Genomic DNA, 27,974 nt, shown 5'->3' on the forward strand with positions numbered 1-27,974 from the left:
CCCCCCCACCGCCCTCCTGGGTAAAGGCAAAACAAATAGACGCAAAAGCCCAAAATTAATTTGCAATGCTTGGACCGATCCCGACCAGGTCGGTGCCAGGCCAGGGCACATTTCTTGCACAATCAGAAGGCCTAACAAATGGCAGTGCATATATCAAAGCCACACCACACCAATGCACACCACAGGGCTCCCATTCATCCATCCAACCTGCGATCCGGCTTATAAAATGCCCTCATTAATGCAGGTAAACGGAGCGGTTCGAAGTTACGGCCCAAGTCCTTTTGATGTTTTTATGCCAGAGCATTTAATATCAATTTTCAGCTCGAAACATGCAACAGGACTGGCAACATGAACCGGAACTGACCCCAGGCACTGACCTCACCTCAAGTGCCAGTTGCTGCTGGCCTGCCACAACCCACAGACACTTTGACTTTAGCTCCAACTCGAACTCCAACTCCAACTCCACTGGCAGGACGAGGAGTACGAGTACGTGTGGCAGTTTCAATCGCTGTCGTGCGTCTAATCGCTAAATGGCCAAAACAAAGTAACAAAAGCTGAAATAATGCCTGCTCCAATTGTTGCACGCCACTTACATTACATATTCCAGCCCCTGTTGCTGTTGCTGTTGCTGTTGCTGCTGTTGCCGTCTCGCTGATTCTGTTTCTGTTTTGCTGCCATGTCCACTGCCACTGCCACTGCACACTTTTAGCCCACCCCAGATTGCTAGTCGCCCAGCCACGCCCTCAAATTGCATGCTCTCACGATAATACCTTACTTTGCATACAAATTGTTGGCAGCGCGCCTCCAGCAGGGTAGAAGGCAGAAAGCTAAACGTTAACCCAACCCAACGGCCACCGTCTCTCGTGCCAAAGTTGGCTATAAATTTGTAATACATGCCAAGAGGCAGGCAAGGCAAAAAACAGGCGAACAAGGGACTAGGTGCCAGTCCTGGCAGCTATCAAAGTGTGTTCTACCATAACCATAAATTATGTCTGAGGTTGTATTATCATAATAGAAATATTGACAAGAGTTCGCAGCCTATTTTAATTGTTAAACAGAACCACAGGCTGTTCTGTGACCCATCTGTGGCCGAGAACAAAATGAACTTCCTGCCGCCATCGACTGATGCAAAACCAAGCGGATTTGTCTTCGGTTAAAGTGCCTTTTAACTTAGCTCCGGCGCCATGACCACAGAGAGGCTTCAGAGACTTGAGTCTCGAGCATAAGAAGAACAGTTCAGAGAACTCAGCTTAGCCCCGCCAGAACGAGGCGACAGGACACAATGGGGAATTTCAATTTAACACCAACGAAGAGCTCTATGATAAATGGCGGCAACGGATGCGGTGGTGTCGATACAAAGAGTTATGAACACGGGCCGACCTCCGTGGCCATTTAAATATAAATCAAATACTCGGAATGAACCCATGAAAATGGGCAAATTCGTTTGGTATTCCTTCCAGACAAACGACCATTGTCAAGGTCAGAGATGGCACCCATCTCTCCTCCTGTTGTTTTGCCCTTCCTGTCGGTCTGTTTTTATTAACATAACTAAAGGCAGAAACATGCCCAGCGCGTGAGGAGTGGTGCTGCTGGCTGTCGCTTTGATGAATCGCTGGACCCCGAAAATGGGAATAAATATCAATGCGATTCCCTCTGCTGATTTGCACGAGCCTTTGTTTTTGTGCAGCAACAGGGGAACGGTATCAGGGTATTGGGAATCAGAATCATAGTAGAAGTCGTAGTCGTAGTTGAAGACGGAGACGGAGACGGAGTCGGAATCGGTCGTGTGATAAATGGACTTCACGTGGCGCATGATAAATGTTAATTCGTCAACAAAAGCCAAGCAGCTGCTGCTGAGACATTGACCTTTGGCAAATGCCAAAATCATGATATAGGTTACACACACTCACACACACACACATATGTTAGCCATCGATATCGTTGTTAGGACTTTGGCCCAGTTTTGGGCGGGTTATAAACAATTTAATTACTTAATGAAAAGCACTGAAAACACGGCCAGGGCCATGTTCACAGATTGTGTAACTGCAATCGCAAACGATGGAAGTTGCTTCTTATATAACTGAAGCAGAAAAGGGAAGAAATCAACTAACAGATTAGAGCGGAACTCATGTTAGTTGGCAGTCATTTTGCAGCTATTTGAAAGCCTTTAAATAATACCATTGAAAACTCTGTCATGTATTCAACAGCAATCCTTGGTTATTATGAATATTTCCCTTAGCGAAGAAACTGATTTAAAAGTCTCCACCCAGGCGCAGATCCATTTAATGCTCTTACTTTGATTTACGCAAACTAAAAATTACTTCACAATGTGCTGCTCTGTGCAACAGCCATCCACCCATTTTTCCCAACTTTATCCGAAAACTGCTGCAGCTATGTGTGTGGGGTGGATGCCTCCTCTTTATCTGTTGCAGTGCTATTTACACAGGTTTCCGCCTCCCCCCCCCCCAGAGCTGAGTTTCAGTTGTCGGTGCTGCAGTGCCGCTGGCTCCGTTTTCTGGTAGTTAGGCCAGGGCTTTGGCTATCTTCCCTCTTACAGTCACCTTTGAGCAGCCAAATGTTGCGTGATTAGTCAGAGGCCTTTCAATTTAATTCCCTATTAGCTTGGCCCATACGAATTCTGCTCTTGTTTCTCGCACATTGGCTGCGAGTGTCTGCCCCCTGCAAACGTCACTCGGTGGGGTGGCCCTGGGGAAGCAGTCGCTCGACAAATTGCAGCAGCTGTGGCCAGAGGACTTGAGCTGACCATTTTATTTATTAAAATATGTATTCAAATGCATCACAGCTGCTGGCTGCTGGCTGCTGCCACCGACTCTCCCATTCTCTTCATAGGAAAACAAAGCCAGAACCAAAATGGAAATAATAAAAGTGAAAACTTTACGTTGCTGCTGGATGCATATAAAAATGTCTGACACGTTGCTAAAAAACACACAAAAAGCTACATAGGATACAACAAAAAGAAGATTACTGATGCGCACAGGATGGAGCAAAGGGGAGAAAAAAAAACTAACAAACGGCAGACAAATGGCAAGGCTAAGTCCAAATTCCAGGCCCAAAATTCTAGTGTAGCACTCACACGCATACAAGCATGCACATATCCATACACAAATACACAGACACTCTGACATTCTCACATACATGGCTGCCTCGCTGGCCATGGTGGCCATAAAAAGTCACTCAAGTGGTATTAAATGTACCACCAAGTGCAGTCAGCATCGGGAAGTGGAAAGTGGCAGTTGTTGTATGTGTGTGTGTGTGTGTGTGTCCCAGACGAGTAGAGGATACAAGGGGTAACGGGCAACCGGAAATAGGATGAGAACTTCGAGGAGCACCTGGCACAAAAGGTTAAGACCCAAGGCAGCCCGCACACACACACAGGACACAGGCACTCCGCACTACAAGTGGGTTCGTACGAGTGTGTGGCATATTAGAAATAGAGAAATCTTTTTGGCTCGAATCGAAATTGACTTTTTCTGTTTGCCGTGTAATTTTTGATTGAAACTGAGTGGCCCTTGGCCCTCCGTCACTTCACTTCACTTCCCCTTCGCCTTCCACTCCACTGAAATTCGAGAACTTATTTATTTGGAAACTTTTGGCCGAGGCGAAAAGTGTGGTGGAGCCCTGGGTCTCGTACGCGGGCTGTCGAAATCATTAGGCATTTTTTTTTACACTTAACTGCCGAAAAGGTGACCAGCTGTTGCTTCCAACCCACGGCAAACCCAAAACTAAATGCTGAATTACGCCCTGACCCTCCACCGCTTTTTTCGTGACAAAATGAGAAATAAAAACGAAACTAAAAATAAAAGTAATAAGCGAAAAGGGTTTTTCATTTTGGCCAACACCCGAAAGCAGCTGCGACCGGCAGCGGGGAAAACAACAATGAAAATGTTTTGAGAAATTCAACGAAGACAAGACTATTGCGGGTGCACCGAAGCCTGCAATGCCCTTGAAAGGGGCCGAGCTCAAGCGGCAAGTGTCTGAATGGGAAGCGAAAATAGGGATACGGCCTGCGTTTGACAGGTCATAACTGGGTCATATCCTCAAGTGATTGCTGATGCCTCAACAGCAGTCGCATCAAGGATACAGAATTATACATTTCTTAAATAAACAAAACTATTTGTCGGCTTTCATTTGTCCACGCTATGGCCATTAAATGTAACGAGCAATGGAGAACCAACTAATGGAGAAAAAAATCACTTAAACACTTAATAAATAAATGATTCCATGGTTGAAGCCTTTTAGTCCACTTGTGTTGCTTTTAGACTTGTTGGGCAAGTTCTCTGCCATATCTGCGACACTCTGAGGCTCGCCAGTCTGCCAATTTATCCGTATTCCGATTCAGCACTTTTGATGTGTCCAGCTACAGAAATCCATTTCCCATTCCATTTACAATAAGTCTGCAACTATTTTGGCACTGAAAAGTGAGCCAAAAGCAAAAACCATTCTGCCAAACGAAAACAAAAGCGACGGCCTTCCCATGCCCATTCCCCATTCCCCATGCCAGAAGCCACAAGCCATCCAGGCTCTGTGCTGCCCAGCACTTGAACAAATTTCACTTTTATACAACTTTCATTTAAAGCGTAAACACATACAGAAGAAGGGTAATGGGAACGGAAGGGGGCAACATAAACTTTTACCAGCTCATAAAAAGCTCAGAAACAAGCGAACAAAATCGAATGCCCATAAAAAATGCACTGCGGCGTCTGATTCAGCGCAAAAGGAGAGACGCTGCCGGTGGCAGTGGCAGTGGCAGCTGCACAGACGAAGCGGCCCCTAGTTTTGTAGCCAGTTGTTCTGGTCCCTGGCACGTTGAGATTGTGTGGTCCAGTGGATTGATTTCCCTTTTGGGTGGCACAAACAAAACGGCTACGGGCGAGCCATGGTCAAGTGCTGTCGCGGTGGAAGTGCAAAACACATGAAAATCAAACGCGGCGAAATGAACATCAAAAGTAACAGCTTTTTGATTGCCCTTTCTCAAAACTTCACGCAGCGATAGTGAAATGATTAGGATTTGCCGAAAGTTGCAGAGTTTCAGGTCCTCGCTCTCATTTTGCCCGCCGACTCTTGAAACTTTCCCTGTTTTCTGTTGCACAGCGGCAGCGGAGCGGCTCGTTCTCCTCCGCCAGCTTGAAATTCTTTACGGGACCTGCCATTTGGCTGTCATAAAATAGCTGGCAGCAATAGCTTGATGGCAAACGTGTTCCAATTAAGCGAGATCCCACTGCCAGCCCCCCTCCAAAGTGTAGTTAATTTAAATGAAATTTGTAAATTTCTGTTGCATGCACGTGACACATGCAAATATGGGAAATAAAAATGAACTCATAAAAATTGACTTTCGCGCAGGCCCGCGTCAAGGGAATGAGGTGGGGAAATATGTTGCTACTTGTAGCTATTTCCCAGCTGCCAGATGCTCATCAGAACAGGCGGACAGCTGATCAAGAATATAAATATATACTTTATATATTTGCATATAAAACGCCAACACGCTCCTTTAGCTCGCCCCCTTCCCCAAAGCCACACACTGCAGAGTCTCGGCGGAGGCAGAGGCCGCATACAGCAGAAGCAGAGTGTGAATGAGAGAATGTGAAAAAAAACAAAAGCTGCTGGACGGGGTGGGTTTAGCCACTGAAAATTAATTTCTTCATTCTGGCTATAAGAATGATCCTACGGACAGACAGACTCGGCTATTGATTCTGATCAAGAACATATACATATACTCTATGAGATCGGAAACGTTACCTTCTGTGCTTTACACACATCCACTTTGTGCACAAATACAATATACCCTGTTTACTCTTCGAGTAACGGGTATAAAATGATGCAAAGAGAGCCAGGGAATGGGAGGATGAAAGCCAATTTAAACACGTTAATTAAAAACTGCCTTTGCGCGCACCCACACTCACTTGTCGAGAGGTGCAAGTGTAAGGAGAATTGTTGTTGGTTCGTTTCGAGAGTCTAAAGCCGTAGGGTACGGTAATAAACCAAAACAAAATAAATAAAGGAAAAAAATGATCGTCACAGAGAAAAATATACGAGCATTTGCGAAAAAAAGTATAAACTGTAAAGCAAACATAAAACACAAATTTCCACTTGCCTTTTACGTTCTTCTCTTCCTCATTGCGCTTCTTCTTTTCGCATGTGTCGTGAAGCATTTATTGTCCTCTTCACGCACATGCATACGTAACCCGCACGACGAAACGACGAAACGAAACAAATGTAACGGGATCGAGCGAGAGATTTTAATAAGAGCACAGATTTTGGGCACATTAATTTAGGGTGAGGCATTGGGACAGAAGTTCGTATGCACACACTCAACGAGAGAGAGTCTGACTAGTACGAATTGGGTTGCCTCACCCTCTTAGGGGACACTTGAAATGAGAGCGCTGACACTCGCTCTTTGCTTTTTGCGCCTCTTCTTATTTCTTTTTCTTTCTTTTATATGATTGCACTGTAAAGGGAGGGGACAACTTCGCGCCTTTTCTGGCACATTTTCACACACACACACATTGCAAGCCCTTGGTGCAAATTTAGAACGTACGTACATACATTTGTACGAAAAATAATAGACTTTTAACACTTCACTTTCACATATTGCCGCATATTTCCAACGCCGATCTGCTTTTATCCATTAAATGCTCAACCATTTCACCATATTTCACTGCACTTCACTAACACACACTTCACTTTCACATATTATCGCATATTTCGCAAATGATCTCGCATTTTTTGTCCACTAAATGTTCAACCATTGCATCACATTTTATTTCACTTCACTAACACTCACTTCACTTTCACATATTGCCGCATATTTCCATCGACGATCTGCTTGTAGCCTTGCTTTGCCCATTTTGCCGTTTAAATGCTCAACCATTTCACTACACTTTACTAACATACACTTATTGCTGTATATGCACATTACTCCGATACTTTTTCCCTTTTATTTACCCGAATTTTCCCGATTTTACCCGATTTTTCCGATTTTTCGCGGACCGAATCCGTACCGGACCGAACGCGCTGACAAATTTTTAACTACTGTAATAAGGGTGAGGAAGATGCAAAAGAGGTAAACTGCGTAGGTGTTGGTGGCTTAGGCCGCGCTCCCCTACTCTCAAATCTAATGCACATGGATTGTGACGTGCCTTTGGGCATACTGCTCTCTGGGATTTTGTGCTAGACGACCAGATCAGTGTAGGGTGAATCTACATATGTACGTTTTTCGAACAATTTACATGGGATTTGCCGTGCAGAGAAATGGAATGTTCGCTCTCTTTACATTTAGCTAATGAGGAAGTGAAGAGGAGAAAGAATAAGAAAATATTGAGCTGCTGGAGTGCGGGCATGAATACAAATCAAATCGGAAAATCGATTTAAAGGGAGTTAAATTTATGATTTATTTTAAATAAACAATCAATATGCGCCGTTGTTTTTATGTTTTTTTTTCTTTATGGTTCTCTTTGGTTTTCTTGTGAGAGCTAGAGAGCAACGTAACGGCGAAACATTGCGAGACTGAGCTCTGTCGTTCTCTTTGCCTTGTATGAGTGAATAGGAAAGACAATTGGATTCTTAGTGTTGGTGGCTTTTGACTCGCTCTCCTACTTGCAAATCGAATGCACATTTATTCTGTAGAGCAGTTTGACCTTCCGTCCCTGGAATTCGGTGCAAGCCGACTAAGTCAATGTAGGGTGATTTCACATTGTTGGTACATTCTCCTTCGCATTTGACTAATTGTCAGAAAAATGTTTTGGTGGAGGGGGGGGGGGGGGGGATAAAGAAGATGCGAAAGAAGTGCTGGCTTGAATTCAAATTATATGAAAATCCCCGATTTGGGATCCGATTGGATCATTATCATAGCCACAATGAAGAAATTGATTTGCAGTGGCTAAACCAACCCCGTCCCACAGTATTGTTGTTTTTTCCACATTTTCTTATTCACACTCTGCTTCGCGCAGTGTGCGGGCTAGCTAAAGGATCGTGTGTGTGTGAGAAGTGTTGTAGATGTAGAGGACAGATGAAGAAAAAATGTAAAATTTGACAAAACACCACTAAGGTACAGATCTTGTACTGAGTACCGCGTATAAAAGTTGTGACGCGTAAGAAGCGTCTCACACGTCCCTTCTAGTTGGTCTTCTTTTCTGTAGTTCCTAATCACTTCACTCACTTTTGCCAAGCCGCCTTTTGCAATGCCTTAAATTCTGTATGCAAAGCACACACAACGCACGCATTCTTGCACACACACACATTGTCAGTCGTGTTTAAATATTTCAAATTCGTGTTGCAATGAAGCGTAAAACTGTTTAAATCGTTGCAATTCCTTACCGCATCAATTTACCGCTAATTGAAAGGCAAAACTGTCGCATTACAAAGGTAATTTGCTCTCGGTTGCGGGGTAGATTGTTATCCATTCTGGGCTCAAACAAAATTAGTTCTAGTCAATCAAAGGTTAATTGCACATTGTTGCAAATCAAAGAATTTTATTATGCAAACTGGCGGGTGGCTGGGCTGGGCTGGGCTGGGCTGGATGGATGGATGGAACAAGCTGATTCAGGGCATCAGCATGAAGGTGTGGGTATGCGGAGATTAGGGGTGGATACAGTAAGTAAGCCATAAACTTTCATGGCAGCTCAAACGAGTCCCACACTCTTTCGTACACGCAGACACACAGCCGCACGGCAACTCACATGCATTTTAATCACATAAAACTCACTTACACTGGCAACATTTTGCGTCATTTGTATGAGCAAAGTGCGAATGGGGAGAATGGATGTCTCAGAATGGGGTACATCAGCTAAGACAGGAATCAAGTGAAAACCAAACTTAAATATATATTTTCTACTACTTAGAGTGTATTAACACATCAGCGAGTGGTCTTGTAGGAGCTTCTCCTTTCTCTCTTAGGTTTTTTTTTTAGCGTCCGCACATTTCAGTTGTACAAATGTGTGTATGTACACATATGCGAAACATTTGCCAGCAAACAAATTTATGCGGCAACATATAAATCCTGTAACAGTAGCTGCCACAGTTGCTGGAACACACGACGCCTCTCACACAGCTGTGAAGTTGCAAGTTGCGAGTTGTGAGCGCGGGTGGCAAATAGTTTATGCGAAAAAGCTTCCCAAAAAAGTTTCCAATTTGCTGGCAAAGAACATCTTAATTTAATAAAGTGCCCGGGGCCGCACTGGGGACCCCACTAGGGGCAGGGGCAGGGGCGGCAGCAGCAAACTCACAAATTGTTGGGCTGCACGCAGATAAATCTCAATTAGGCAATACTTGAATGCAGTAATAAACAGTCGGCTGGGTGCCTGCCTGCCCCAAATGAAAGGACAGCACTGGGACTGGGAAAGTTGAGCAAGGAAAATGCGAGGCTCTTTTCACTCAAACTCTGACGAGTTTTCGCATTTTTTATTCAAATGTTTTTTGCTCTTTTTTGCACTAATTTAACAGAAAGTATTTCGATTTTGTTGTTTACTTTTTGCTTTATAGTTAATTGACAACATTTCTATGAATAGAAATAAAGGCATTAAATTATTTGGCACTCGAAGGAAATATTAATAAATCATAAATTAATTGAGAAACTTAAACAAAACAAAATCAAAGAGGGGCCACGTGTTGTGACTGATTAGAAGACTTGAACACGATGATTCTCGCGATCGCAGACCAAGATGTTGCCATTGGACATGATGGCGACGCCCTCCAGTCCTTTGAACTCCGAATCGCCGGAGCCCCAGGAGCCGAAGGTCTTCAGGAAGCTGCCATCCGGATTGAAGATCTGTATGCGATTATTGCCCGAATCGGCCACAAATATATAGCCCTGGTCGTCCACCGCCACACCGCTGCGGAGGAAGAAGAACACATAACCAAAGTTGACACTTTGTCAATTAAAAATTGTAATTCGATTTACTCACCGTGGAAACTTGAACTGACCATCGTCAGAGCCCTCGCCGCCCACCGTGGACAGAACCTTGCCGTTAACATCAAAAATCTGTGGCACAGCCGCAAGAGGCACCGAAGATGGAGGAGAAAACAGGTCAAATAAATTCGAATGAATCTCAATTGCATTTGCAATTGGGAGCATATTTTAATTAAAATTGTTCACATGGCCAGACAGCCATGAAGTTGGTTGTGCGGCCGGTGGAGGAGGGCTACGAGGGGTGTTTGGCTTACCTGGATCCTGTGGTTATTCGAATCGGAAACAATCACACGATTCGTATTCGATACGGCTATATAATGCGGATGCTCAAGTTGTCCTTCGCCACGGCCGCAGGAACCAAATTTGCCAACGAAGGAACCATCGGATTGGAAAACCTGACGAATGCGAATCCGAATGCGAATGCGAATGTGAGGAGAGTATGAGTATTCGATAAAAGTTGGCAAATTGAAATGGAAAGAGGGCACAAGAGGACCGCACCAAGGAGCAGTACCCCGGACATGAGCCAGCAAAAAGTACACAAAAGTACATTCCAGTTAAGCTCATGAAAATTGTACCAGAGCCGTGTGTGTGCAGCAGCTCAAGTGTGACAAATTGGGCAAGGCCGAGCGGAGCCTCTCGACCACAGCCAGAGGAATATAAATATTTGCATACAAATCGAGTTAAAAGAGGGTCCCGTCCGTAGACTCACCTGCACTCTGTGGTTCTCCTTATCGCACACGTAAATGAAGCCGAGTGCATCGGTTGTCACTCCCCAGGGATAATTGAATTTGCCATCTGCGGTGCCCTGCGAACCAAAAGCTCGCAGGAACCTTCCCTGCGGATCGAGCACCTGTATGCGATGATTGTATCTGGGAACAGAGTAAAGAGATGGATTAATGGCCGGAGTGCTACCAAATGGGCCACCATTCTCCTTGTTAAATGCGCACCAAAAAAGGAGGCCCTCGCTCAATCTCGAGAGAGATATCATTATACGGAGGCGGAGCTCCTCGCATGCCGTGTGGCTCGGGCTGTTCAGTGTCGAGGCTTAGGTCTAAGCCGCTTAACGTGCAAAATCAAAGTTGACTCGCACAATGAGCTGGCCGTGCCACAGCCCCCCCACCTCTACCCTCTCCCACTGTGCTTAACGAGATTTTGCGTCAAACAATGACAGCAGCAGATGGAGGAGGCTAGAGCTGGAATTGCTATCTAGATTGGGAGTTACCCATAATGCGAGTATGTGGCAGTGGCAGGGAGGGAGGAGCAGGAGCCCATGGCACATGTTTCTCATTAACGCGGCTATTATGCGCTTAGCCGTGCCAATTAGAGGCGGGGTCCTAGGTCCGAGTATTAATCATTGGGCCTTTGTTTCGACTTAATTAAACTGCAGAATGACCAAAAGAGCAGACGCTGACCAACTTACCTATCGGCAATGATGTATTGGCCGATTCGATTGACGGCCACACCGGCCAGACAATCGAATTCTCCCTCGCCGCTGCCATACTCTCCAAACTCCTTGACGAAGATGCCATTGGAGTCGAAGACCTGGACACGATGGTTGCTGGAGTCCGCAACGACGATGCTGTTGTCGGGACCGACGGCTAGGCCGCGCGGCCACGTAAAGGATCCGGGCTCGCTCCCCCGGCCCCCCAACTGGAACAGCTGCTGGCGCTTGCGCAGATACACCTGCTTAGGGATAGTACCTGCCACTCCGGTTATACCGGCTGCTGCCACTGCTGCTGCTACCGTAGGGGACGTAGGGGAGCCTAGCCCGTTTTTTGACCCATCGTCGTCGGAGGAGGCCAGCTCGTTGGCCTGCCTCAGTGGCAAGCCCAAGCTGAGGCGTCGCGACACCTCGCTGGCCGTGCTGCGACCACTGCCGCTGCTGCCAGTGCCGTGCGCATGCGAAGACGATGCCGCCGTTGAGCTGGCGGCATGCGAGTCGCGTGCGCTGCCGGCACTGCCACTGGGCGTGTCCTTGCTGCTCTTGCTGCCATACTTGTTCTTCAGGTAGCGCGCCCACGAGCTCAGTGCCTCTCCATCTTTGTTGTCCGTGGAGCTGCTGCCCAGCGCCCCAGCACGCGAGCTGCCCGCACTGCGATCGGTGATGGGCGAATTATCGCGCGACTTCAGCGCATGCGAGGAACGGCTCCGGGACAGATCACTGCTGCCATAGCCGCTGTATCTGCAAGGCCAACAATTTGATTAGTGAACCGCAGTGTCTGGGCTCAGAAGGAGTCTTCAGATGGGGTGGCTAAGAAAGGTGGAGGAAGTTCTATGGCTGATTTGAATGAGGCTTGAGGCTGTTCTACGGCGTGGAACTGCATGAGAAGTGCTGCTGGTGGTGCTGGTGGCTGTTTGCTTATGTACAAAAGTGAAATAGAGACAGCGAAGAGGGGGAAATTGTTGTTGTTTGTTGTGTGAATTTTCCAGTTAATTTTCGGTTAATTTTGTTTCTTTCTCTTCTTTCTTACCAATCAAAAAACAAAACAAAAAGTTACGTGAAAAAAAAAGAGAAATTAAATCCAAAAGAAGATAAATAAATGATCCAAAAATGTTGAATTAGTGTGCAACAGTAACGAGAACGAAAATTCGGACGTGGCACGAACAGGAACTCAACTCGAAATAAAAATCAAATAAATCAAAAATTAAATTAAAATTGTATAAAACGATTCCTGCGGGGGGACAGCACACGCACAATGAAAGCGCTCAGCGCGAACGACATATTGGGCAATATGTACGTAAATATGTCTAATATGTATATGTATATGTATATAGAGAGAGATACGTATGTACAACTGATTGCTGCAATTTCCACCTATTTACATAATTTTTGGGAGTTCTGAAAACTTTTTCTGTGAAATTTTCTTTCATATTTTGTTTTCGGATTTGCTTTGATTATATTTTTTGTTGTTGTTGGTGTGCGCACCTTGAAGCCAAGTAAGCGGATGGCGAGACCGTTGTGGGGGATACCGGCTCATCCAGATCTTCATCCTCGTTGCCAAACTGATGCGAGGAGCGACTGCGCGCCAGCCGTGTGCGGCGCTCCTTCATGGCCAGATAGCGGGAGCGGCCCGTTCCATAGCGACTGTCCGAGTCGTCGCCCGTGCCGTTGGCGTCCTCGTCGAAGGAGGCGGTGGGCGTGGATAGCGAGGGTTGCGTTACAATGGCGCTGCTCTTGCTCTTGTTTAGAAAGCGGCTTGTGTAGCTGCAAAAATGTTGATTCGGTACGGTTTTTGGTTTGGTTTTTGGTTTGGTTTGGGTTTGAGTTTGCATATTATTTCCTTTCTTATTTTTGCTTTTGTATCTGTGTTTTTGTTGTTGTTGTTGTGTCTTTTTGTTGTGAATTTGTATTTCGTCTGTGCCTTGCAACTCCTCTAATCCCATGCCAACCCCCAATACCCGTTCGCCGTGGCACAAATCCCGCGAACCGCTTAATTAACTAACTTTTAACTAGCTTAAGTCCTTCACGGTGTGCATGTGTCTCTGTGTCTCTGTGTCTGTGTCTGTGTCTCATTTATTAGGCAACAAAATTCAATTAAAATACACAGAGTGGACGCAAAAAAAAGAGGCAGGGCAACAGGCACTCGGCAGCAAAAGTTTCTAATTAAATTCACATTTCACATTATCGAAACTTGCACGAAGGTAGTTTGGCGAAAAGTTTTGGTTAAGTACAAGAAATTATGGCGTCTCAGGGGTGGCTCATGGATTCGTGTGGTTGGCTTGGGTGGGTTAAGTGGTACTTAAAGGAGTAGGCAAGGCAACAACTACAACAGCTACGACAAGTATGTTTACTCCGACAAGAAAAAACTTACTTAGTACACGTGAAAACACATAAATTGAACGCTTAAATGCTAAGGTGAGTACAATTAATAGAAACAGCAACAAAGATATGGAAAAATGTTAATGCAGGCAGCAGCAGAAGCAAAGAGAGGGAAAAAAAGCGAAGCTTAAGTGTTATGTGTGCAATCGAAGGCATCGCAACGATCATTAGCTGCTACTCCCTGTAGAACTCTAACAGACACTCCCACAAGCTTGCAGAGAAAACTATAAAAAGAAGAGAGGGGAGATAGTCTCGGACCTCAGCCTCCGCTTCTCATTAAAAACTCAAATATATGCAGTCAGAGCAAATCTCAAAATATATCAGACAAATAGCATTGGTAAATACGAGTGCTGCCCCTGAACTGTATATGGAACTGAGGGAGGCAAAGACATCAGAGGAATGATGAAGGATGAGACTGAAAGCAGATACCAATTAGTATTGTGCCATTGAGGTGTGGTGAGGTGAAAGTAGATTCTGAATGGGGTGTAGGCATGAATGGTTGGGCTGTGAGCGTTGTAATTACATTACGCAAGATTTGTTGCCGGCTCTGGGACACGGTCTAGGGGGTGTGCCTCGAAAGGATTCAATATTTGTTGTCGTGCAAAAGTAAAATTAAAGAAGTTTTGTGTCGCGCCCAAGCGCAAAGGCATTCAGGCATTGAGTGGGCCCACATTGATCCCTTTGAAAAGGGTATTGACAGATGGACAGACCAACAGACCTACAAAGGGCGACACACAGACAAAACGGCGAAAGTAAAGTTAATTTCCAGCCCTTTGAGTGGCTCTTTGGCAGGCAACATCATCATCATCAACAGCAGCAGCAGCAGCAGCAGCAGCAGCAGCAGCAGAGAGTTCTTCTAGTACCCGACAATCTGCCATTAAAAAGGAATCCTGCACTTTTCGTTTGTAACATTTAAATATTTAATCAATAAACTTAGCACTAAAGCAAAGGGTTACGGAGGTTGGTAAGGTTTGATTTGGTTAGTCGGGGGCCGAAACTCATTTGTCGTTAATGTTTAACAAATAATTGAACTATGAACTGAATAGACATATTCACATATTCACATATGTAAATGTATACGTTATGTCTGTCTGTGTGTGTGTGTGCGTGTCTGGCTAGACATCGGCAAGGCGCTTTCGGTAGCGCGCCCGGTTGGGTCTGCTTATGTACGGTATGCTAAAGGGCAGTGCACTGCAAAGATCAACACAGAGAGAGAGTGATAGAGTGCTGTGTGTAGAGAGTACCTAACTGGGGTTTGTATTTCGCTTCTTTTGCTTATGTAAAGGTTATGAACTTGACAATTACTAAACGCCACACAAGGCGCAGGAGCAACAAAATGGCCATAACCATGTTAACGACAGCACGGAGCAAATGTACAAAGCTGCAGCGGCGAGAGCACCAAAAAAAACATACAAAAAGAGAGTCGAAGAAAGCACACATTAAAAGGCAGGCAAAGACAACAAGGGGGACACTTCTGGGGAAACGAAATCCAATATGCATTTCCCATTAAAGCCAAACTGTTTATGCATAGATTATGTAAATATGTAAATATGTATGTATGTTTACTGTATCTTATTTTAATTGAAATTATGAAAATTAATTGCGCTGCAACGTTTGACGTGTAATTCAATTAGTGTTGGACCCACCAAAACAACAAAAAAACGATTAAAAAACAAATTACCGAATGGAATATTAACAGCAAATACTTGACACACACACACAAGCCATGCATGTGCATCCGTTACATAAATATTATGTATTTATGTATGTATTTATGTAATATGTATCTTTGTATCTGTGTTGCGTTTATCTTTGCATCTGTTTGTGTGTTTTCTCGTTAGCCATGCAAATTAGTTTTCGGTTATAGAAACTACAAAATGTGACGGAACTTCGGCCATCGGAGCCCAACGTTAAGGAAATACCTGCTGCCAGTGCCAGTGCCAGTGCTGCTGCTGCCATAACGATCCTCGCTCTCTGAGGCATGATGGGGCGCGGGCACGGTGCGTGTGCGGGCGGTGCTGCTGCTGCCAGCGCTGCCATAGCCGCTGCTCGAGGGCGTGGCATAGCTGCTGCGCGACGCTAGGGCGGTGTCGTCTCGGGAAGCCCGTCTGGCTTCCAGGCGATCGCGGTACGAGCTGCCGCTGGTGGAGCTGCTGCCGGCGCTGGTCGCCGCCGTTGTCGAGCTGGAGGCGCTGCTGGGCGTGGACTTGCTGGCAGTGGCAGTGCTGCTGGTGCTCGCCTTGGGCTTCGTCTCCGGCTCCGACTCGGACTCGGACTCTGAGCTGGTCTCCTCCTCGCTGCTCGAGCTGGACTCGGCCTTCTTCTTGTCGGACGTTCCGTTGGAGGCACTCGGCGGATTGCTGTGCTGCGGCAGGAAGCGGCTAACGAAGGGCTTCTTCTCCGGCACAGCGCTGCTGGCCACCGAATCCCGTGCACTCGAATGCCGCGCCGTGCTGGGCGCCTTGTGCTGACTGCTGCTGGGAGTCGCTGCCGCTGCCACTGCTGCTGCCGCCGCTGCCGCTCCCGAGCTGGCCGAGCTTTCGGTGGAGGCGCTGCTGTCCGAGCTGCCCGAACGCTGGGTCTTCTTCACGGCCGCCACTTGCGCGGAGACGGGCGGCTTCGACTGTTGGGTGGTAGGAGGAGTGGGATTTGCATCAGAGTCTGTGGCGCTGGCTGTCTGTTAGTCGAGAAGGAAAGGGGAAAGGGCGGCAAGCAACGAAACGAATGCAGATGCAGTAATAAAGAGAGAGAGAGAGAGCGATAGGGAGGGAGAGAGTTGATGAAGTTGATGGACAAGTGCAGGTGACAGGATGCGCCTCAGGCAGGACTGTGATGGGAATTCTCATGACTTTTGTCCCACATACAACGTCTAGCAATAGTTCACTCATCATTCTCGATAGTTTGTCATTTCTCTTTGATGTTTTCGTAATTGATCGAACAACCTTTTCCGATTTTGCACCCACCCAATATCCTTCGGTAAAATGCCAAAAACCAGACAAATATGCAGCTACTGTGCATATGGCTGTCTGTTCCCCCTTTAACGCGCTCACACCAGCACACCAGCACACACTCATGCATATGTGTGTATGTGTGTACATATGTATTGGGTACAATAGAGAGCTGGAAACATTGTTAAACTGACGGAAGCAGCCGCATCGCTGACAGTCGCATGATTGTGAAATATTCGCCATTGAACCCCAACTCAGGGTTGTCATTTTGTGGGCGTTTTTCCGAGGGCGGGGGGGGGGACGCAACAATGTGTGAATGAATGGTAAATGTGGATGCGGGAGAATAGAAGAAATGATATGGAAATACATGAACAACAGAAATATTTACAGCGGACATCAGAAATTGCAGAAAACAACGGCACAGCACAAAAAAATATTACAAAATGAACGAAACAATGAATAAATATTCAGAGCAAGAGACAGACACACAGAGAGAGAGAGAGAGAGAGAGCGGAGATCTGTTTTGGTTGATTTGGCCTCTGTGGTTTATTCATTTCGACAGCAATAACCAAATATATTTAGTAAGATTTAAGCAAATAAACATCACTACCACATCGCGTGACCACTTGCAGAAAAAGAAAAGAAAAACAAAATGAAAGAGTGAGACAGCTAGAGAGAGAGAGTGATGGACAAAGAGTGCGCGCGAGAGAGTTGTGAAAAAAAGTATTTGCCAAAAAGAAAATTGTTTGTAAATTGATTTTCGTTATTTTTATTTTGTTTGTAAACGTTTGCCATTGTCCGTCGCTAACTAACGTTAAGCTAAAAAGGATTGTTAATCTACTAACATAAAAAATATACAAATATATATTTCTACATACACATGTACATACTCGTATGTAGATGCTATGTATAATTATGAATGTCTGCTACAATATTGTACAATGGACGTGTCCTGATGTCCGCGAGAGGTTTTTGGGTCGCAACTTTTAGAATTTTCATTGGAACTTTTCAGGCAAAGTGTGTGACCCAAAACAGCATTAAATGAGAGACAATAAAATGAGGACACGAATACAACGAAAAATGAGTAAAGAAATACAACGAAAAGTGGGAAAACAATTAAGTAAATAAACAGCACAAATAAAATAAAATAAATCAAATACACTTGAACCAAAAATCAAACAAAAAACAAGAAAATAATTAACAGAAAAAGAGGGTGGGGCGGGTAAACAATTCATGGAAAATGTGTGTTTGGTTAAAAGGGAAATATTGGTAAGATTAACAGTAAGAGTAACGGTAACAGTTGACGGTTAAGTTTTGCTCTCTCTCTTTCTGTCTCGCTTCGAGCGATGCGACAAACACACTTACGGGAGCGCAGGGGGAAGTGTGAACGATTGGGGCACAAATAAAGAACGAAGCACACATGGCGTATACGCAATTAAGACTTTAATATTTTCTTTTGGGGTTTTGGGTGGTTGTTGTGCAAACAGGGAAAATACTGGGCCGGAGAACAGTGACAGCGAGCGAGACGATCTATCAAATGTTTTCTCATGTATCTCCCTCATCCTCCTCCTCCTCCTCCTCCTCGTCATCGGTCACTTCTATCTCCTCTTCGGTGTACTCATCCGAGTCCTCTTCCTCACTCTTCTGCTCTGCTGCTATCTCTGTCTGCTCTTGTTCGGGCTGACTGCTAATCACTGCTGCACTTTCGTGGTCTTTGTTGGAAAGCTCGCCCTGTGGCGGCAGGACATTGATCTCGGGCACCTGCCCCAGCTGGGGCACAGACTCCGCTTCGTCGCTGCTCTCGGTGACTGTTACTTCCTCGTACTCCGAAGAATCCTCCTCGGACTCGTCCTCCGCCCCTCCTACTACTACTGCCTCTGCCTCATTGCCTGGCTCTTCCTCTGCCTCGCTGTCACTGCCACTGGCCACGCCTTCTTCTTCTGTATTTGCCTCATTCACACTTACCTCGGCTCGCGTCGCTGCTGTCGCTGTACGCACTGGAGATGATGCCGCCGCCTGATTGGAGCCGCTGCCATCGCTATCCTCGCCGCCGCGTGTCGTCTTGAGGCTCGCCAGCCGCTCGCTGGTGGGTCGCTGCTCCGGAACAGCCTCACTGCTCGAGGTGGCCGCTCCCGCGGCTCCAGCAGTCACACTCTTACGCTTCTGACGTGCCAGCTCATCCTCGTCTGCGGCAGCTGCCGATTGCTTCTGCTGTTGGCGCTGCATGGCCGCCTTTTGGTTCTGGATGGCGGCCTGAACGGCTGCCTGAGCCGCACAGGCGGCATCCGACTTCTTGTCGGACTTCTTCTCCTTGCCAATGTCGGCGAGGCGCTGCACGACGCGGGAGCAGTCGCTCAGGCGAATGATGCCGCTCAGCTGACCGCGCGACACATCCTCGCTGTCGAGGACGCGCTCCTTGCGCTCCTTAAGCTCCTGCTGGCGCTGCTGCTGCTGCTGTTCCGTGTCCGAGTCGTCGTTCTGGTGTGAGCGCACAAAGCGTGATCGGAAGCGGGAGGACTTGCCCGTCCGTCCCCCAGTGGACTCATTCTCGTAATCGTTCTCGTAGTCATAGTCCGAGCGGCCGTAGCGGCTACCCTCGCCATAGCGATCGCTGTTGGCGGTGGTGGCACTGCGCTGTGGCCGCTCCCCGAACTTCCTGCCGCCGAGCACGGGCTCGTCGTTGTAGCCACCGCGCTCCTCCTGCTGCCGGAACTGCGTGGCCAGCCGATGGTCGCTCTTGGAGCGCATCAGGCCGGGCTGCAGGCCGCTGGGCGGTGCCAGATGGGAGCTGCTCACCGAGCCGCCCGGCGTCGAGTGTGGCGCAATGTTGAGGTCCCCGAAGGTGGCCAAGTTCATCACCAGCTGATTGGGATCAATGGAGACGAGGAATCGCACGCGACGACTGTAGTCGTTGTTCTCGTACTCAAAGTGCCGCAGGAACTCGACGGTCTTCAGGAAGATCTCCTTGGTGTCCATCAGCTCGCAGTCGTCCCACTCGACCGTCTCGTTCATGTACTTGTCGACAATGTCACAGTTGCTGCCGATGTTCGTGATCTCCAGATCGAGATTCTCCTTGAGCGTTGTGAGATTGCGCAGCTCCACGGCCAGATAACGATCGATTTCGCCCTTCAGCTGGTCCGAGCGATCCTTGATGGCCTTCGTGATGCGCTGATAGATCTCGTCAATCTCCTCCGTCACGCTGATGGCGTTCGTTTGCAGGCTCATCGTATTCTTCTCAATGATGGCCAGAGAGTCCTGCAGTCGATGCAAGCTGCGACGGATCTGGATCAGACATGCAATGGCTTGAGCAGGAGCCAAATTGGAGATGTAGTGGGCCACTCACCTGTGAGTTGAAGCGCGTTATCTCACGTCGCAGTATGTCCATGTGGGCGCTCTTGCAGTCCTCGCAAATCTTTTTCTCGCAGTGCGCACAATGCGACAGATAGGCCTTCTCCGAACAGACGCCACAACGTTCCATGATCTGACCTGTGAACAGAGAAAGAGGCAATTATTAATCAGGCTCTGCCCATGTGGCTGCCCGTTTCAGTCCCAAAAATACAAATGACAGACCCCCCCCCCCCCCCCAAATGACTTTCTGCCTGTGTGGAGCTCATCAATTTGCACTCTTGGCAACAAAGTAAAGACTTGACAGACGACTACTAATGTGATTTCGAGAGCAAGAAATCAACTGCAACTGCAACTGCAACTGCAAGTGCAACCTAAGCGACTGCCATACACTACCCAAAGAGGAGAGAGACAATTTGCTGTAGAAGTAACTGCCAGCAATGCAGCAGCAAGGAAAAGTTATGTGAGCATGTCCACATTGTCATTTGAGCAAGGGTATGGAGCAGCTTCCCTTTCTCCGGCACATCCTTTGGCAAGACAGTCCTCGGTTGCCAATGCAAATAACGAGCCGCACTCAGGGTGCGGCAACAATGCCAACATTGCTGAGGCATCGACAGCGTAAACTTTTTCTGCATCAATTGCTGGCATTGGCAAATGCCTGATGATGTACACTCCACTCAGCACACTCCGCAAAAGATTTGCCAGCTCTTGGCAATAACTTGGGACACCGGGTGGGTAGAGAGAGGGAGCTGCCTGGCTGCCAATAGTTGGCTTTCTGCATTTTCCTGTGCAATCATATGGAAAAGTGAATCTACACAAAGTTCCACATGCAAGTCGTGCTCGTTGTCGTATCCATAACACGAAAACGAGATGCTCCAAAAAAAGTCAAAGGGATTTCCACACATTTGCATAGTCAGGACACAAAAAAAAAAACGAACCAAAATGTTTGTCTTTGTCTTTGCCTTATTAACTCTGGCGCTCATCCTCGTACTTGCTTGCTGCTGATTGCAGTTGAGAAGTTGGCAATCCATTTGCATATTTGAAGCAATTCAACAACTATCAGACCTTTCTCCACTTGCCACTGATAGTCATGCTGACAGCACTTTGTGATTCGCAAAATGCAAATTGCTCAAACAAAATCAAAACAATTTTGGCTTTTGCTTAGTTTTAATTGCTGTCAGTTGTCCGTCCGTTTGGCTTTTTAATTGGAAAAAACCATAATGGCGAATGGCATTTGTTGCCCAATTTATTGCTTTTCGATTTCTTTTGTTGCCTTGCCATCATTGGAATTTAATTAAAGTTACAAAACCCGATTACAGGGCAGTATTTTTATTTAATTTTTATTAATAACATTCCATGTATTCCGCTTCTCCGTTTTGCTGATTTCTAATTACTGATTTTCCGATTTCTGATTTTCTGATTTTCTGATTTTCTGATTTCTGCACTCAAAGGATTCAGTTTTATTGCATACAAATATTTTCGCTCGAACAGAGCAAAATTGCACTTTGGAATTTAGCCTTTTAGTTATTAAATAACGGGCGGGGAAATGCCGAAAGCCCTTCAGCTGGTTTTTCCTCTCTATTTTTCCAACTCTTTTCCAAGAACTAGCAACATGAAATTACATTTTTGGCTTACCTGATGTCGGATCGGGAAGCTCTCCAGTGATTTCGATATGAAGCTCCAGGAAACGCTGCAGCGTGACGTTCGTCGGAAATGCCTGCACGCCATTGTAGGGTATGCGATGTTCGGCACGACATTCTGGGCACTTTACCTAGAAAATATTCGCGAATATTGTTGGGTTTTAGCACATCAAACTGGCAATCTCTGTCCTTTACTGACTGCTTAAAGCTGTTCGCAACTTTAAAAACCTTTCACACATTTTCTTTTGCAGCTTGTGAAGGCATCTTGAGTGCGTTTTCATCTTCATCTCCTGTCAGCCTTTGCGTAAACCACAAAAATCAATCTCTCTTTGCGGCTTTTCCAATTTACATGACAGTTAGTGCAGCTCTGTGGCCCCCTGTCTCTCTCTCTATGTATGTGTACGTGTAGATGTAGTTGTAGATGTAGATGTATATGTACATGTATATTTATACCGAGTAGGGCCAACACAATGAAACTGCTTACCAATTATTTGCGTGGCGCTGGCTGCGAGCCAAAAAAAAAAAGCAGCATTTATAAATACACGCAGACAGAGGCTATAAGACTATAAGTAGCGCAGTACACGGCAGCTAGCTAGCTGTATGTACGAGCTATACGTATACATATACATCTACATATTTGCATACATATCTGCATACAAATAATTTCGTTGCTTTCTGTATAATTTTTCAACGCGAGATCTACGCAAATGCGCCTCAAAAAAAAAAAAAAAAAAAAAAACATATTCGGGGGCGTCTTGTTGGGCGCTTTTCATTTCCCAGTTTCATCTGATTTTTGCTCATGAGATTCTTGTAGTTAAGCGGTGACGTCGGTGGCAGGCATTAACCAAATTGCCACAGATACATGCCACACACACACACACACGCATCTACCCATTTGAATGATGATTAATGCTAATGTTGATAATGTGCGCTTACCTGTCGTCTCACATAGTCCACCAGTCCCTCCATGCAGGGCTCCATGCAGAAGGAGTGCTGACATGGCAGCAGCTTCGGTATGCGATACCTGTCCAGGCAGACGCAGCACGTCAACAGCTGCTCAAATTGCTCCATGGCTGCTCACTGCTGGAAGGGCAAAGGAAAAACGACAGCGAAAGAATCATTAGTCCTTGATTCGATTAGAATACCACAAAGAGGCTGCTGTCAATTTGATATTCATATCATTATAAATTCACATTGAGGACAGCAGTGCAACCCCTGCTTAAGCTCATCACAAGACAGGCAGGGAGACAGGCAGTCCCACCAGCTGTCAGTCGGTAAGCTCCAGCTCCAAAGTACAGGCAACAAAAAAGAATCCGAAGAGTCATACAATAAATTGACCATTTCGTTGCCGTAAGTCGCCCACTGAAAATGGAAAGGAGAAGCTTCATTTGGCTCTGCCAAAATACACTAAGCCACAAATCTGCTTATGGGGTTGTGCTTCATTAAAAGCGGCTCCGACAAGTTTATTAACAAGATATTTTAGCTGTGACTTTGTGACCTGCCCGCAGCGAACTCATTGCCATGGCTACGGATTTTCCATGTTTCCCAGCTGCTTACAGTCTGCAGCCTTAAATCATTCCATGCAAGCTGCACACAGTTACAGTGATATTTGGCTATATTTTATATGCATTTTAGTGCCTTTTAGTGTAGGCCACAAATCTGACAGAAGCAACCAATTTGCCTTCTTCAAGCTCTTAAATGCACTTTCTTGTAACGCCTGCAGGCCGCGGCAATTGCTGCTCATATTAAAAATAGGGGCAATATTGCCTGCGTTGAGTTTTTAATAATAAAAATGACACACATTTCTTATGAACGACAGCGTATATGTCCGTATATTCGTATATTGTATAAATAAAAATGCGATTTCGCGATATGCATCGCGTATACGCGTCGCGGTACCAAACCAGTGCGCACTTCCTGCTCGTAAATATACGTGTGTGTGTGTGAATACATATGTGTGCGTGTGTGGTGTGTGGCCTGATACGGGTATTATTATGGAAGCATCTCCTTTTCCATTTACTCGCGTGTGTCGTGTGCTCATGTCCATGGCAGCCGCCGCTAATTGTCGAGCGACTGTTGGCCATTATTGTTGCATGTTTTCGGGGCCCATGCAGATATTTAAAGCATCAATTTAATGCGGCCAAAAGTTCACAATGTATGAACCCGAAACTTATAGAAAAACATCCACATCCATGCATATCTGACATATGCGAAAGCTGTGCAATTAACTGGAAAATACGCTTAAAATCAAATTGAATAGAAATTTTGTCGCTCGCTCAAATTGTGCGTACACTAGAGCTGGTCCTGAATAGTGGCTGGAGTCTGGCAGGATGGCGTGGGGCTGTGTGTGTGTGTGTGTGTGTGGCGAAACTAATTTAGCAATTGCATTTGTGAATGGCCGTTGAAAGGATTAAACTGAATAGAGAGCAGAGCAGAGCAGAGCAGAGCAGCGCAGCACTCTTTCCGCTGCACACTCCTGCTTTTAGTTACATTTTTGGGTGGTTGCCACAGCTATGAAGGGAATCCGTAGCAGGTCATTTGGCCATTGAAAAAGCGGCAAGGACTCGCTCCGTGTATGCCCGTGCCCGTACAAGTGTGCAAAATATCTGATTGAATTCCATACAAAACTGAAATGCTTTTAATTCGCAGCAAATGAAGCGTAAGGATGACGGCGGCTAACCGCACTGAATAAATGAAAAACGAATAGTTTTAAACTGTGGGCAGGGGCTTTGCTTTGTTTTCACTATTGGCGAGAGATTGATGGCGACACACAAGAGATATTCATTCATTAGCCTTGAGTGTGGGTTAAAATTAAGCGTCGAGCTATGTGAAGAGCATTAAACGGCGCACAGGAAACGGAAATGCGGCAAAACACTTGACCCTCAACCAATTGGCATGGCTAACAAAAACAAAAACAGAGACAGGGACAGAGACAGATACACCGAAATGGGTCAAACTCAAGTGACAGGCAGTGGACAGACAGAGAGCCATCATCAGCAGCATTGAACATTGAAATCAACACAAATAAATTGAAATGAAAGTCGTTGAAATTTGGGTCACACACTAACCAAACCGCAGCGAAAGTCCAGCCAAAAAGCGCCCACAAAAAAAACTCACCAATAGAGAATGGGAAAACTTGCTGGTAGCTGCTGCTGCTGCTGCGTCTGCGTCTGCGTCTGCTCGAAGGCAATCATAAAATGCAATTGGTTTATCTTTTTCTTTTTTTTTTTTTTGTTATGGCAAACTCAGTCGCGGGCAAACTCTCGTTGCCGGTTTCGGGGGCACTTTTGATTAAGTTTGTGTGAATTATATTTGCTTTACTTTCGATAATAAATATGTCTACGTACACGCGCACACATACAAATTTAATTTAAGTTTTTATTTAATATTTTTCTATTTTTTTTATTTGATTTTTTTTCTCGGGCCGCCACGCGCCTTTGTAGAATTCAATTGGAAATGTAAAAAGCGACTGAAGGCAAGTGAAAATGGCCAAGCAAGCACAACAAGAGCCAGAGTCTATAACATTTTAAATATATACAAATCTTCTCTCACTCGCTCGCTCTCTCTCTCTCTCTCTCCCTCGCTGTATGTATCCCTAAACGAGAGCGAGCGAGAAAAGCAAAACAAAATGCGCGATCGTCAGAGCAACGCAAAAATATACATCGAAAATATATATGCACACAGATATTCTTGGCAGCAGTCTTGGCCTGCCTTCGTGTGTGTATCTACGCATATGTAGCTCCCATTAGGAGCTGTTGGAAGTTGCAGCTAAAGTTCTCTTTTCAATTTGCTGCTAAATGTATCCTAATCTGTGTACAGACAGACACCAACGCCAGTTGACGTCATCAATTGAATTTGTTTGAGTGTGTATTAATGTGGCCACACGCCGGCATTTTTTGTTTCATTTATCCCATGGCTGCTATTTGCGTCTGTATCTCGCTGTAACAGCGCCCTAAAAATAAACTTCATTGAAAATTGGAGCGAGCATTGGGTCGGAGAGAAGCGGCATTCGCCTCTCGGCATTCCACGCACTAATCCCACGAGCTGGCCAATTGCAAAGTTTTCACTTTACGCCGAAAAAAGCAGCTACTTTGGGGCACAATTGTTGCTGCTGCAGCTCAAGGTCGAGACTTTTGTCACGACTCCCGCTGGCAGTCTCCCTTTTGGGAGTGGAAATGTTTGCCTAAAAATAGATGAGCGCCAACCCGGCATGCAGTGACTGCAGACTGCATTGGGGGGGTTTCCAAAGATATAAATAGCCGGAGCAGACAGTGCACACTAAGATAAAATTTCACGAAGTGAAAACTAAACTCCAATGAGCACACAAATATTACTTACATTTTGTGCTCTTTTGCTGCTTTTCTTTTGCTCCGAAAGGGGTTTCGGCTTCCGGCTAAAGGTATCCGAGGCGCCCTTGGGCGGGGCCCTGCTCTTTGGCTGTTAGCTCTGCTGCCTGCCAAAAGAAAGACAAAAACAGAGAGTGAGTAAGAGTGAGAGTGAGAAGAGTGCCAAAAAATAGAGAGAGTAAGTGGAAGCAAATTAAAGCGATTGACAGTGCCAAATTTGATGATTAATCGACGGAGAACTTGAACAGGAAACGACGCTGAATGATCAGCGGCATTTGGTCAATCCTTTATTCAATACAGAGACCGAGCATAGCTCACCTGTGCCACAGTTTGATGCCAACTTAATTACATTGCCACAAAGCGAAGCGGCCACAGCAGCAGCCACCACAGAGAGCTGTCAACGAATGAAGTTGTGAATGTGCTCAAAGCATTGTGCACTGTGAGAGATAAGCGCACTGCCCGGACTGCACCTTGCAACATGTCCCAGGTTAATGCACACAAACGACCAATCAGCATTGGGGCAGCTGTTGCGCTGCCACAGATAAAATTAATTAAGCCTCAAGCAGCGGCGTTCAACTAAGGGAAATATGAACAGGAGGACACTGTGGCACAACAATGTGTCAATGAGGGGTCAAACACATGAATTTCTCAGCAATTATTTAATGCAAGCGAGTTGCTCTGAGCAGTGTCCAAAGAACAATTGAATTCTCTTTGTTTCTATGTCAATTTAATCGGAAAGTTGCACCGGAAGCCGGGCAGCAGCGACCTTGAACTTCAGAGAGAAAGAGAGCGAAAGTGGAATGAAGGAAGCGCGTGGAATGGTCACACTGGCCAAGAAAACACACACAAAAAGCGTTGCCTGCTTTTTGGCTAACAGGGAAAATACGTACACACCGGGAGACAAACGATGCATAAATATTTTCCATTTTCCATTTTCCATTTGTTTTTTTTCTTACCACTCGGAACGAGAGAAATGAAATGCAATGGGCAGGCAGGCAGGCAGGCAGTTTGCTTGCTGCACGTAAAAATATACTGAAAACAAATCAAAAAAAAAAAGGGGCGAAAATGAAAAATGTGAAAAACAAAAGGGAGAATGTTGTGCGGGAAAATCGCAACAGAAGAAAAGCAAAACAAGACAAGCAAAGATAAGAGGGACAGAGAGAGAAACAAACACAAAACAGCAAACAGCCAGCGCAAAATAGACACAGAAAAAGCTCTGAAAATGTCTCTGATTGAATCGAACTATAAATAAGGCAACAACGCGGCGTATGAGCAATGTGCTGCCGCTTGCTGCCTATGTGTGGGCCGATCTTTATACATTATATGTGTTGTCGAACCTAATAAACTTCTAGATAGTGTTGAAAATTATGAAAATAATTGTGACAGCCTCTCACGCATGTGGGCGAATGCCAGGTGACATTTTCACGGCTGTCTTTCGTTCACACACACGCACACACACACACACTCTCTGACTCTCTCTCTCTCTCTGTCTCTGTCTCTGTCTCATTCCTCTTTGGTTTTCACTCTCTTTTTGGCACTCGTTTTTTACATAATCAGCAGCAAACGTTCATTGAAATGCTGCTCCATAAATGGTTTGGGGCCTCAGGAATCACACCTGAATGCTGCTTCCCACACTCACTTGATTTTTGCACTGCAATCTGTGGATGTTTCTAGTAACTTTCGCAAATTGATTCGCATGCCTCAGCGGCACTCACTCCTTTCACTTTGCAAACGATTTTTGACTAGCAAAAAAGACACTCGCACTTCGATTAGGAACTTTCTTTAAGACCAGACACCAGCTCTCCCTCCACATATATGTCTTCGATATTTATGTATATATATCTATGTAGTATATATAGAGCTGTATCGAATTGGGGTATATATAAATTTATATCTATATTATCGGCGTATCGGTTCGTTCACGTCCACGTCCACGTCCAATCGCGAGCG

The 27,974-nt window shown here is 45.7% G+C and overlaps 2 protein-coding genes across 13 annotated transcripts in view; one reads left to right on the forward strand and one right to left on the reverse strand.

Annotated features, from left to right (window-relative positions):
• Window positions 1-11,187, forward strand: part of LOC117592266 (5-hydroxytryptamine receptor 2B) — a 23,765-nt gene extending 12,578 nt beyond the window's left edge. The window contains exons 9-10 of the mRNA XM_034285924.1: window positions 8,138-8,140; window positions 11,176-11,187. The gene's annotated coding sequence lies outside the window, so the exon portion shown is untranslated. The remainder of the gene's footprint in view (window positions 1-8,137; window positions 8,141-11,175) is intronic.
• LOC117592262 (RING finger protein nhl-1) lies at window positions 9,472-27,961 on the reverse strand. Of its 12 annotated transcripts, XM_034285912.1 has the most exons (14): window positions 27,664-27,956; window positions 26,017-26,131; window positions 22,615-22,761; window positions 21,674-21,809; window positions 20,037-20,179; window positions 18,659-19,975; window positions 17,304-17,318; window positions 15,668-16,368; window positions 12,852-13,133; window positions 11,346-12,107; window positions 10,635-10,794; window positions 10,180-10,320; window positions 9,921-9,997; window positions 9,472-9,848 (listed from the first exon to the last, which is right to left on the reverse strand). In XM_034285912.1, exons 3-14 carry the CDS (start codon window positions 22,747-22,749, stop codon window positions 9,635-9,637), a joined length of 4,083 nt encoding a protein of 1,360 aa, XP_034141803.1. In that variant the 5' UTR covers window positions 22,750-22,761; window positions 26,017-26,131; window positions 27,664-27,956; the 3' UTR covers window positions 9,472-9,634. The 12 variants fall into 12 exon arrangements, with proteins under 12 accessions (XP_034141803.1, XP_034141801.1, XP_034141799.1 ...); XM_034285910.1 differs by lacking the exon at window positions 17,304-17,318 and having other exon boundaries at window positions 15,668-16,422; window positions 22,615-22,758; window positions 27,664-27,957; XM_034285908.1 differs by lacking the exon at window positions 17,304-17,318 and having other exon boundaries at window positions 15,668-16,422; window positions 27,664-27,957.
• Window positions 27,962-27,974: the final 13 nt, after the last annotated feature.

This window comes from Drosophila guanche, unplaced genomic scaffold (assembly GCF_900245975.1).
Source record: "Drosophila guanche unplaced genomic scaffold, DGUA_6, whole genome shotgun sequence".
In the NCBI taxonomy this organism is placed as follows: Eukaryota; Metazoa; Arthropoda; class Insecta; order Diptera; family Drosophilidae; genus Drosophila; species Drosophila guanche.